The sequence below is a fragment of the Suricata suricatta genome, chromosome 11 (genome assembly GCF_006229205.1).
Source record: "Suricata suricatta isolate VVHF042 chromosome 11, meerkat_22Aug2017_6uvM2_HiC, whole genome shotgun sequence".
In the NCBI taxonomy this organism is placed as follows: Eukaryota; Metazoa; Chordata; class Mammalia; order Carnivora; family Herpestidae; genus Suricata; species Suricata suricatta.
The window spans coordinates 50,166,191-50,179,006 of NC_043710.1; the positions used below are offsets into that span (position 1 = coordinate 50,166,191).

At 43.4% G+C, this 12,816-nt stretch overlaps 2 protein-coding genes across 2 annotated transcripts in view; one reads left to right on the forward strand and one right to left on the reverse strand.

Moving 5' to 3' along the window:
• The window catches only part of RRP8 (ribosomal RNA processing 8), a 62,773-nt gene extending 58,503 nt beyond the window's left edge, over positions 1 to 4,270 (forward strand). Inside the window, exons 7-8 of the mRNA XM_029914946.1 lie at positions 3,686 to 3,747; positions 4,085 to 4,270. Coding sequence (XP_029770806.1) covers positions 3,686 to 3,736 — 51 coding nt within the window. The 3' untranslated portion in view covers positions 3,737 to 3,747; positions 4,085 to 4,270. The remainder of the gene's footprint in view (positions 1 to 3,685; positions 3,748 to 4,084) is intronic.
• The window catches only part of DNHD1 (dynein heavy chain domain 1), an 84,993-nt gene that overhangs the window by 31,876 nt on the left and 40,301 nt on the right, over positions 1 to 12,816 (reverse strand). The window contains exons 15-21 of the mRNA XM_029914943.1: positions 8,126 to 8,283; positions 7,542 to 7,667; positions 7,171 to 7,447; positions 1,845 to 1,972; positions 1,546 to 1,744; positions 1,066 to 1,160; positions 336 to 543 (exon numbers count right to left, since the gene is read on the reverse strand). Coding sequence (XP_029770803.1) covers positions 336 to 543; positions 1,066 to 1,160; positions 1,546 to 1,744; positions 1,845 to 1,972; positions 7,171 to 7,447; positions 7,542 to 7,667; positions 8,126 to 8,283 — 1,191 coding nt within the window. The remainder of the gene's footprint in view (positions 1 to 335; positions 544 to 1,065; positions 1,161 to 1,545; positions 1,745 to 1,844; positions 1,973 to 7,170; positions 7,448 to 7,541; positions 7,668 to 8,125; positions 8,284 to 12,816) is intronic.

Consider the following 12,816-nt stretch of genomic DNA (forward strand, 5'->3'; position numbering starts at 1 on the left):
AGAGTGAATGAATGGGGCAAGAGATCAGACAGCAGGATGCAATCAAAAGGAAAGAGCACTGGAAAATGGAGAGACATGACCATGAGGGATTTCTTAGTGCACCCAGAAAAGGAAGGACCTTTGCTGAAGGGGCCACGCATTGGGCAGGAGGGAGGGAGCAGGGGGCTCCCAAGATTAAGACTGTACAGGTGCTTAGAACAGACCGATGTCTTAGGCTGTTCAGTAAGGATGGGGCCCTGGCTAGAGAAGCCAGATCTGGAAAGGCTTGGTGGATGTGGTGGATAATGTGGCCCCTAGCAGAGGGCTATCACTGGACAACAAAAGCTGGGTCTCACCTGAAAGGATGAAGGTGCCGCTATTCTTGCCCACCACCTCCCACAGGGGGCTGTGGGACATTTGCTTCTTGGAGTCCTCCAAGGCTGGGGGCTCAGAGGGTACATACAAGATGAAGTTGATCAGTCGCAGCTGACGTGTCTCCCAGACCCGCTGCATCCGCCGTAGAGCTTCTTGGGCATGGATTCGTTTGTTTTCACACTGCCAGATCTGGAACAGTTGGGTCTCAGGAACCAGCACTGGGTGATTGCTCAGGGGATGGCCTTGAAGTGGGACTCCAGGGCTAGGGCTCAGGGGAAGGGAAGTCTCAGAGATGGACAATGGGACCATTTGGATTCAGATAGGCCATCAGCAGCATACTTTGACCTAAGGCTGCTGCGTTGAAGCCTACTCTTTTGTAAGGTTTCACCTGAGCAGATAGTGCCTTAATCAGTTCATGTTGGACAAGTGTTGGGGCACATAGGTGTTGGGGCACACCTACCATCCTATGTGCCCACAAATTTGGAGCTGTCACCCAGTTCCTTCTGGGGGTGGGCATACTCTCAGTCAGAGTCTGAAACCACTTATCAGACCCCATACCCTCCAGGCAGGACCAAAAACTCAACCTCCCGCCTTCCCACCCACAAGCCAGTATTTACTGCCCCTTGTCTCAAGGGGCTGCTGGAACTTAACTGGCTCTATTAGAGTTTAACAAAGGAGTTGGATCAACTCCTTCTCTCTTGTGGGCCCCACCTGATTGATTCGATCTGCAAATTCTAGAAGTGGACAAGTGAGCAGCTGGCCCAGTGTTAGGAGTTCCAGGCTGTGAAGATTGCCCAGCCCTAAGGCTAGAGATAGAGGGGACAAGTCAGAGCAACACTCAGTATATGGCAGAGTCCAGCCCATATTCTAGAACCCAGATCTGCAACTCTGAGCGCAGCCCAGCCCAGCTCCCAGAGAGCAGATCTCAAAGCACAACATAGAGCTAACAACCCAGAACCTAGGGTCCAGAACACAACACAAGAGTCCAGAGCTGAGACTGTAGCCTGAGTTCAGCCCAGGTCAGCAGAGGAGACCCACATAGTAGGTGGGAGGTTATAAATGTTTGTCTCTGTGGGAGCAACCCAGGGAGGAAAGGTGATTCCTACAGGAGCAGCAGGGAACTGCGTCCTTACATAGTTCTAATCCCCCTGTCCTTCCTTCCCCTCCCCTCTGACTCTACCCAAAACTCACCTCGCAGGAGGGCTTGGAAGTTTAAGTTCTGCAGCTGGAAGCTGCCCAGCTTGTTAAGTATGGGCAGGTAGACACGAAACTCCTCCAGCATGTGCATGCAGCGCTGCAAAACTGGGCTGTGTAGCCCCAGGGTCATGCTCATCCTGGCCACCTCTATCAGCCAGCCATCTGTCTTCTCCTGGGCCATAGTCATACTGAACTGGAGGGAGAAATGCTCACTGTCAGCTAGAGACCCATCCCCATCCAACCCTGCAGACTCTCCACTCTGAGGCAGGAGCTCTAAGGAAGGATGTCAGCACCTTGGCAAAAGCCATGTGCTTCCATTCACTTATGCTTTCAGAGATGACTCGGTACAGGTTCCAGATGCGCTGCTGCTGCACGATCGGACAGGTCCCGCAGATTGGCAAGGGCACAGGACTCTCATCCCCTGAGGAATAGGGTAGGTTAAGGCCTGGGCTGGGTGTGGGGGAGGAGCATGACAGGGAGTTGTCAGTTAAGAGCCCATAAAGGCAGAAAGGAGGGTCCTGAAAGTGCCAGGGGTGGGGTGTCCAAAATTGTCCAGTGGGGACTATTGTAGGTGGGGACCATCCAAGAGATAGTTATTCCAAGAAAAGGCTATCTGGGAGAATGTGATGGTTCCTCTTCTGGTGGTCTCTATCTCACTCTGCTCCAGACATACCAGGCTCTTTCCTGATGCTTGGATACACCCCAAACATGCCCCCCCCCCCCCCGCTGAGAGCCTCTGACTGGTAGCTCATTCTTTCTGGAACACTCTTCCTTTAGAGAACCATATACCTCACTTCACCAAATTCAAGTCCATCTGCATAAGGCCTGTATAGCCCAACCCGTTAAAAACTGCTCTCTATACTCTCTGGCATTCTCAACACCTCTTACCTTCTCTATTCTTTTTTCTATGCCACTTATCACCTTCTAATATACTTCATAAATATACCTATATATTTTTAAAGTTTATTTATTTTGAGAGGGAGAGAGCATGCATGCAAGTAGGGGAGGGGCAAAGAGCAAGGGAAAGAGAATCCCAAGCAGGCTCCACTGACAGTGCAGAGCCCAACATGGGGCTCAATCTCACAAACTATGAGATCATGAATCTCATATGAAATCAAGAGCCAGATAGTTAACTAACTAAACCATCCAAGGTGCCTCCATAATTTGGTTATATTTTATGTTTATAATTTGTTGTCTTCTCCCAGCTACAATGTTGGCAGAGGAGTGGGGCTGTTATTTATCGACTGATATACCTCACGCCTGGTGCACAGTATAGGTATTCAACAAGTACCTGTTAGACAAATGAGTAAATCCAGTGAGATGCATATGAAAAAAGATCTGGCCCACAGAGATGGCCGTAAGGGATAAATGGTGAAGCTTCCTATTTTGTGTACTTCTGGCCATTATTCCCTCCCTTCATCTCATACGCTGCAGCATTATTCCTTGACCAATTGTTTATAAGAGGTTGTGAGATATGTGTCAAGAGTAATTTGCAGTTAACAGTAATTATAGTGCAGAGATTTGTAATTTACTTGAAAGACATCCGACTAGACTCAAGGATATCACAGTAAACTTGTCATTTTCACTCATCTGAATTCCAGTATACTTTCTTCAGTGAGAGAAAAAGTGATAAAATAATATTCAAATGCTGGGAATCATGAATCTTATATGGGTGAGCATCATCCGTCATGGAAAGCAGCATAATGAAAGACTGAGAATCATTATCAGGCTATCAAAGCTCTTATCTGACCAGAAAAAAATTATAGTAAATTTAAACACTTCTAAACTTCCTTTGTCTGAACTCAAAAGATCTGGCTAGAGACTCATATAATCTTTGATAGCAGTTGTCTCAACATCAAATCTTGGACAAGTGAAGAACCTCCTTTGTAAGAAAAGAGCAGGCATTGTATCTCCAGACACATGAGAAGATAAAGACAAACTTGAGGATTAACAGCAAATATCCTCTGCCATACATTTGCTGTGGTATCTACTCAGTAAGTTTCATTGAATCTTAAAACTTTTCCTTTAGAAGTGATTTCAAATTTTTTAAAGTTGCAAGAAAAAGCAGTAAACAGAATATCGGTATACCATTTGTTAACATTTTACCCATTTTCTTTATCACTTGTGTTTACAGGCTTTGTGTGTGTACACAGTATTTATATACCAACACATAACTCTCTACTGAACTATTTAAAGGTAAGTTACACATATCATGGCCTTATTTATTCCCCAAATACTGTGTATTCCCTAAGAATAGGGATACTCTTTTATATAACTATATCTATCAACTTCACATATTACATAGGTACAATTCTTTAACTATAGTCCATGTTCCAATGTTGTCAGTTGACCTAATAAGGTACTATATAGCATTTTTCCTCTTCAGTACAGTATCCAGTCCAGGATCAAGTACCCCATTTACTTGTCATGTCTCTTTAACTTCTTTCAATCTAGAACATTCCCCACAGCCTTTATCTTTTCTAACAGACATTTTTGAAGTATATTAACCCCTTACCCCCTTTTTTGTTAACAGAAAGTCCCTCATGTTGTGTATGATTCTCTTTACGACTGAAGTTCTTCATTCTCAGCTGGACTACTGAATGGGTAATGTTGTGTCCTCTGGGTATCATGTCTGGAGGCACATGATGTCTATCGGTCCCTCATTGGTGATGTTAACTTTGATCAGCTGGTCAAAATGTTGACAAGTTTCTCCACTAAACGAGTGCTAGTATTTTTCCTAGTCTAATAAGAGTCTACTAATAAGTAGTCTCTGGAGGAGAATCTCTAAGACTGTGCAGATGTTCTACTCCTCATCAAAGCTGCCCCATTGATGACCTTACCTGATCCAACATTTACCAGAATGTTTGCAAAATAATGATTTTTCCCTCCAAATTTTCTCCTTCTACATTTACCAGTTGGTCTTGGCATTCCATTATAAGTGCAAGTCCTCATTTCTCCCTCACTTATTTATCTGCTTATTATTAGTGTGAACTTTCTAAGAGTTTACTTTGTACTTCAGTGCTCAAATTGTCTCAGATTTGGCCAGTTGGCATCCCTTCTGTGTCCTCAAGACATGCTCCCACCACTTATTAAAGGAATTTATTACTCTTACTTTCTGGATTAAAAAGATATTCTAGGCTCATCTTATACCTACCCTGTGATGGCTCTGGAGTCACCCACTCTCTGAGGAGCCCTGGTAGGGAATGATATTAGCAACTAAGACCAGGGCACAAAGTTGCTTCTTGCTGTTGGAGTGTCTTTACTTCTTAGACTCTTCAGTAGACAGGGCTGGGAAATATACTTAAGTATATATACACATATGTGTGCACTTATATACATATACACGTGCACATAAGCATGTGTACACATACAATTTGTGTGTATTTCTAAATGCAATGGAAATTAGAGTAGATGCCACAGAAAGTGGAAGTTTATAAGACAAACTCATATATTTCCTCAAAATTCAGAATAAAGGATTGAGTGATGATGAGGATAAAAGAAATGGAGAAGAGACCCAGAAAATCCGATATTCAAGTATGAATTCTGGAAGGAGACCAGAGCAAATATAAGAGCCATTATCAAATAACTGATAAACAGATTACCTACCCAGGAAAAAAATCAGATTGTTAGCAGATTTTCCCATAATGCTAAATATCAGATTTATGCAATATCCTAAGTTTGGAGAAAAAATTTTGTGACTTCAGAATTCAATATTTAGCCAATCTGTGATACAAGGACATTATAAAGTCATTCTAGGCATAAAGAACTTAGAAATTTTAACACCTCTAACTCCCTTCTTAGAAAAAAAAATAAATACTCAAAGAAATATCACCATGACATAAGTAAAGGATGAAAATAATGAAAAGATGGGATATTTCTAAAAATGGTAGTGCGACAACATGGATGGACCTAGGGGACATTATGCTAAATGAAATGAGTCAGACAGAGAGACAAATACCACGTGTCATCATTCATGTGTGGAATCTAAAAAAACAAAACCAGTAAGTAAAACAAAACAAAATGCAGAAAACAGACCCATAAATACAGAGAACAAACTGAGAGTTGCCAGAGGGGAGGGAGGTTGTGGGTTGGGCAAAATGGGTGAAGGGGAGGGAGAGATTGGTTATGGAATGGAAAGTCACAGCATGGGGATATAGTCGACCGTATTGTAATAGCGATGTATGGTGACAGACGGTGGCTACCTTGTGGTGAGCACAGCAGAACGTATGGAATCACTTGTCAAATCACTAGCTTGTACATCTGAAACTACTGTAACATTGGTTGTCAACCATACTTCAATTAAAAAAAAATGGTAGTGGGTAAACAACCCCGTAAACCTTAGATGTGAAAATAGTTGATAACTTGGTTATAAAACCAAGCTAATGTTGAAAGTATTGAGTAAAATTGGGGTGCCAGGGTGGCTCAGTCAGTTAAGTGTCCAACTCTTGATTCTGGGTCAGGTCATGATCTCATAGTTCATGGGTTCAGGCCCCATGTCAGGCTCTGTGCTGACAGTGTGGAACCTGCTCGGGATTCTCTCTCCCTCTCTTTCTGCACCTCCTCCACTCATGCTCTCTCTCTCTCTCGCTCTGAAAATAAATTTTATAAAAAAAAAAGGATTGAGTAAAATAAAAGATACATAATGGAAAAATAAAGAACAGTATTAATAATCTAGTTTTAAGATCCTGGATTATTTTCAAAAGCTGGGAGTTTGGTGAAGAGCTGGGGATGGACGATGGAACCAAAAGCGTGCTGTGGGGCTTCCTGGGCCTAGCATCACAAGGCCTGAGGCCCCTACTCTGCCGTTTTACAAACATCCCCAATCCCTAGAGAAAAGATCAAGGTTTGTGGTCTATGTCAGTTAGAGGGTCTCTCCATACTTGGCCGAAGAAAAAGTCTCTTGCTTGAGGATGGTCCCAGGGTGTCCCCTCCACCCCACATTTGGCCAAATGGCCCTGAGATTAGGAATACCCACAGGCAGAGTTGGTAATAGTTGGTGGTTGGCCAGGAGGCAACTCAGAAGCAGTGTGCTCTTCTAGTGGATAAAAGGAACCAAAAGAAGTGACTGAATCTGAAAAGTGAAACTTGAGCCCACAAAGTTCTTTATGTGCAGAAGAGAACAGGTCTAGCTGCACCTCTGTACAGAGGACCAAGACCAATAGTTCTGCCCTGGCCTCCTCCTGTGGTTCAGGAAGAGCCTCTGCAGCTGCCCCTCTACACCATATTGGCAGGAAGCAGTGGCTACAGCTTACCAGACCTATCTGGTACCTGCAGCCTGGCACAGGACTGGGTTGAATCAGCCAAGGACTACAATGAGGATACCTTTACATTTCCCCTGCACAGGCTTTTAGCCCTCCAGCTCCATCACATTCTGATGGAACATTCACCAATTTGCCTTCTCTACCAGATTGTGAGCCCTCTGTCTTCCCACTCCAAACAGAGCCCTTAACATAGCCAATGTGTTAAGATTCTATCGTATAATTTTCATTTGTAAAAGAGACTAAAATGAAAGTATGTGATTCCTGAGGCCTGCTTAGGGACACTCAGGACACAGGACCCTTATCTCAGTTGGAGGGTCTCTCACAGGATGGTGGTGGAGGGGGTGGGAATCCTCAGTACCAGTGAAGGTAGCATAGGCATGGTGCAGTTCACTGAGATGGCTGGCTGTGTTGTGGAACTGACGCTCCAGGGAGATGAGCTGACACTCCATGCTCCTCTGTTCTTGTGCAGGGTCCATGAAGGGGCCGGAGAGGGCCTTCTCAATCAGGCCTTCCAGCTCTGCAAGTGCCGCTGCTATCAGCTGCTGCAGCTTGGGCACAATGGAATTTTGCTTGCTGAGCAGGATCTCTGAGGCCTGGCTTTTCTCAAATTGAAATGCCTCCCACACATCCAGTAGCTGTGGGGTAAGGGGAGTACAGTCAGGGAGATGCGGCTCTGGGGGAGGGAGGAGAACTGGGAGGCATGGGTGACTTCCTCAACTGCCTTCTCACCGAGACGTCCAGTGCCTCATTCTCAGCACTAAAGAGGCTAAAGTGGTTGCGGATGAGTTCGTGGAGTGCCCGTATGTATTCCATTCGCTTCTCCAGCTCTGCATACTGCTTGTTGGCCTTGTTCAACTGCAGAGGCTACAGCATGAGACCAGCACCCCCACAACCCTGCGCACCAGTTTGGGCTCAACCTGAGGGGCACCCCCACCTTCTAGGGGCTCCAGACTCCAGCAGCGCCTTTACCCAACTGGGATCAGGGGCACTGTGGGATCAGATCCCATCTGACTCAGGTCTCTATAAAGACAGTAGGCTCCTCCCCCACCAAGTCATTACCCTTATGACAGGGTGATAGATCCCTAGCTGGCTGTCACAGTGAGTCTCTCATCACACCAAGGCTTCTCCCTGACATGTGGAAACTGAGGGCCATGAGAACAGGGTGAGAGTTAGTAAGGGTAGATCACATATGTGAGCATAGTTTAAAGTCATGCCCCATTGAGAGCTCAGCAGAGACCTGAAGAGAGTGTGTTAAGCATGTGAGAAAGATGGGCCCCTGGATAAGCTGGGAAGGAAGCATGGGAAGAGCCCACCTTCTGGGAGCACCGTGCAATGGTATGAATATCTGAGTTGATGGTTTGGAAGGCCTCGGTGAAATCTGTGAGCTCCGTTATTAGTTGCTGACTGCGGGTCCAGCACTCATTCTGCAGATGCGTAAGAATATCCTTCCTGATGCTATCCAGCTTGGATTCTGAAGACAGGAGGGGTTTCAGTGTTAGGAAGTACATGAAAGAGAAAGGGGTGCTGGGCAAGCACTGTGGTTCCACAGTGGGGGAGGGATAAAGGGGAAGCCAGACCACAAATTCATTCCCTGACTCAGTGAACACTTACTGGACTCTGTCCAGTGTCTTGTCAGCTGGTATCCACTGGTGCAAGCCACAGCTACCCACAGCTACTAAAGGCTGTGCTGAATACGTGGAGACCAGAATGAGTGGATGAGACAGAAAATGTTCTCACCCTCAGAAGTTCACAATGTGGTGACAAACACAGACAAATGGACAATCACAAACCTGTGTGATAAATGCTCTGCAAGTGCCCAGGAACACTTAGCCTGACATAGTGACATAGTGAAAAGGGAGGAGGGAACACTGGAGCTGAATGCACTGAGTAGCTAATGCTCCAGGGGGCAAAGGCACACCAAGCAGATGAAGGAGCACATGCAAAGGCAAAGGAATAGTGTGCTCATGAATAATAGAACAACCTATTCAGATAAAAGTTTTCTATTTGGGGAGTCTCAGTGGCTTTGTTCTAGTAGAAGAGGTAGCAAGAATGTGTAATCTCAGGGCACCTGGGTGGCTCAGTCAGTTGGGCATCTGACTTCTGCTCAGGTCATGATCTCATGGTTCCCGGGTTCAAGCCCCGTATCAGGCTTGATGATGACAACTCAGAGACTGGAGCCTGCTTCAGATTCTGTGTGTATCTCTCTCTCTGTTCCTTCCCCACTAGTGCTCCATCTCTCTCTGTCTTTCAAAAATAAATAAACATTTAAAGTAAACTTAAGAAAAAGAATGTGTAGAGTGTGTGGAGGAGGGGCAAGATGGTGGAGAAGTAGGGAGCTCTGTAATTTTAGCCCGCCTGCATCTATCAAACTGACTACTGAAGCCACAATACTCTTGATATGCAAGAGTGGAAGGAAAACACACAGACTCCAGAAAGGAGTGCCTGAGTGAGTGTGAACTGGGGAAATAAAAACGGGCCGGGGCCAGAGGTGCGGAGGGAAGGGAGCCCCAGCCCAAAGCAGGGAGGGCACATGGAGCCCCAGAGAGACAAGGGGAAGAAAAAGAGAGACTGAAAACACTCATAGAACTCTCTCTAGAGAAGAGATAAAAAACTTGGCCCAGGACAGAGAAAGATATTGTTATTCCATATATAACCATGGGGCACAGGGAGAGAAATCCATCCCATCTAGCTGGCACATTCTTCCTTGGACTAAGCTAGGAAGCCAGGCACCTGTGGGAGTACATCTTATCTTGAGTGGTAGCATTAAAGTGCATGGACTAGGATTTGGAAACAAGGCGGGGCTTGGAAAATACAACTTGGCCAGCCTGCAGCACAGGGAGATTGGACTCAAAAGAGTGGCTTGAAACACTTGGTTCAAGCAGAGCTTGGGGCACCACCATTCTTCTCCCCACAACCACTAAGGTGGGGTCTCAGAGAGCAGCCCTAGACCAAACCACACCCATCTGCGTGGGAGAGCTGCCTTTTTTCTTCTTGCCATCCAGATATATTTTTCCTTATTTCATTCCTATCTCTCCCCTTGGCTGGCTATATGCTTTTAGACTGTCCATTGTCTTTTACTGTCTCTGTCCTCCCCTTTTTTCCTTCCCTTTCCTTTTCTTTTCTTTCTTTCCCTTTTTGGTTTGCTTGTTTGTTTTATTTGTCTGTGCCTTTGCATGTTTTTGTTCCCTGTGTGTTTCTCTGTCTGTTTTCCTTTTCAGGACTACCACAAGAAACAAGCCAAAGGACACATGGTGGAGAGTTGCAAATATCATTGAGTAGGGAAATAAAATAATCAAAGGCACAACAAGAGGAACCAAGAGACACCATTAAAAGAACACTTCCTGAAATGACAGGCCCTGGACAGGCAATGAGCCTCCTTTAATAGAGCAATACTAACAGGTGCACAGTGCATAACGAGCTTTTAAAACTGACAAGAGACAGAAAGCTAGCCAAAATGAAAAAATGAAAAAAACTCTCCTCTGAAGAAATTCCAGGAAGAAGTCACAGCCACAGAACTGCTCAAAAACAGTTAAAAGCAACATAACTGAAAAGAATTTAGAACAATTGTCATAAAATTAATCACTGGGCTCGAAAAAAGCATCAGAGAAGCTATTGATAAAAAGACGAAGGAACTTCAAAATAGCTGTGATGAGTTTAAAAAAAGGCTGTAAATGAGGTGGATAATAAAATGGAGGCAGCCAAGGCACGGATTGAAGAGGCAGAGAGGAGAATAGGGGAATTAGAAGACATAGTTATAGCTAAAGAGGAAGCCGAGAAAAAGAGAGAGAAATTAAAACAGGAGCATGAAAGGATAATTCAAGACTTCGGTGATACAATCAAACGGAACAATATCTGTATCATAGGAATTCCTGAAGAAGAAGAAAGAGAAAAAGGTCCTGAAGGGGTTCTTGATCAAATTATAGCTGAGAACTTCCCAAATTTGGGGAAAGAAATAGACATTGAAATCCAAGAGACGCAGAGAACTCCCCTAAGATGTAACTTGAATCAACCTTCAGCCTGACATATCATAGTGAAACTGGTAAAATATAAAGATAAAAAGAGAATTCTGAAAGCAGTTAGGGATAAAAGGGCCCTAACAGGCAAAGGGAAACCTATCAGAGTGGTTACAGACTTATCTAACGAAACTTGAGAGGCCAGAAAGGAATGGCAGGAAATCTTCAACGTGATGAACAGAAAAAATATGCAGCCAAGAATTCTTTATCCAACAAGATAAAGAATTTTGTCATTCAAAACAGAAGGAGAGATAAAGGTGTTCCCAAATAAACAAAAATTGAGAGAATTCATCACCACCAAACCAGCCCTACAAAAAATCCTAAGAGGGACTCTATGAGGGAAATGTTGCAAGGAATACAAGGTACCAAAGACACCACTACAAACATGAACTTTACAGAGAACACAATGAATCTAAACTCACATTTTCCAATAATAAAACTGAATGTCAATGGACTGAATGCTCCAATCAAATGACACAGGGTAGCAGAATGGATAAAAAGCCAAAAGCCATCCATTTGCTGTCTACAAGAGACTCATTTTAGACCTGAAGATACCTTCAAATTGAAAGTAAGGGGATGGAGAAATACCTAGCATGTGACTGTTATTCAAAAGAAAGCTGGAGTAGCCATACTTATATTGGACAAACTGGACTTTAAAGTAAAGGCAGTAACAAAAGATGAAGTAAGACATTATACAATAATTATGGGGTCTCTCCATCAGGAAGAGCTAAAAATTATAAACATCTATGGGCTGAATTTGGGAGCATCCAAATACATAAAACAATTAATCACAAACAGAAACAATCTTATTGATAAGAATGTGCTAATCGCAGGGGATTTTAATACTCCACTTACAGCAATGGATATATCAACCAGACAGAAAATCACTAAAGAAACAATGGACCTGAATGACACATTGGAACAGATGGAATTGACAGATATATTTAGAACTCTACATCCTGAAGCTAGGGAATTCACCTTCTCGAGTGCACATGGCACATTCTCCAAGATAGATCACATACTGAGTCATAAAGCAGCCCTTAATAAATATAAATGAATTGAGATCTTACCATGCACACTTTGAGATCACAATACTATGAAACTTGAAATCTTTCACAGGAAGAAGTCTAGAAAACCACCAAAAATGTGGAAGTTAATACTAAGGAATGATTAGGCCAATCAGGCAATTAGAGAAGAAATTAAAAAATATATGGAAACAAATGAAAATGAAAATACAACAATCCAAACTGTCTGGGACGCAGCAAATGCAGTCCTAAAAGAAAGGTATATTGCAATCTAGGCCTATTTAAATAAACTAGAAAAAGCACAAATTCAACATCTAACAGGTCACCTAAAGAACTAGAAGGAGAGCAGCAAGAGCACCCGAAACCCAGCAGAAGAAGAGAAATAATAAAGATCAGGGCAGAAATAAACAATACAGAATAAAAAAAACAGTTGAACAGACCAATGAAATCAAGAGTTGGTTTTCTGAAAACATAAGCAAAATTTATAAACCTCTAGCCAGGCTTCTCAGAAAGAAAAGAAAGAACACCCAAATAGACAAAATCATGAATGAAAATGAATCTATTATAACCAATCCCTCAGAAATACAAGCAATCATCAGAGATTACTATGAAAAATTATATGCCAACAAACTGGACAATCTAGAAGAAATGGACAAATTCCTAAACATACATGCACTACCAAAATTCAAATGGAAGAGATAGAAAATCTGAACAGACTCATAACCAGTGAGGAAATGGAATCAGTTATCAAAAATCTCCCAATGAATAAGAGCCCAGGACCAGATGGCTTCCCAGGGGAATTTTACCAGACATTTAAAGCAGAGTTAATATCCATTCTTCTCAAGCTATTCCAAAAACTAGAAATAGAAGGAAAACTTCTGAACTCATTCTATGAAGCCAGCATCACTTTGATTCCCAAACCACACAGAGACCCAACCAAAAAAGAGAACTACAGGCCAATATCCT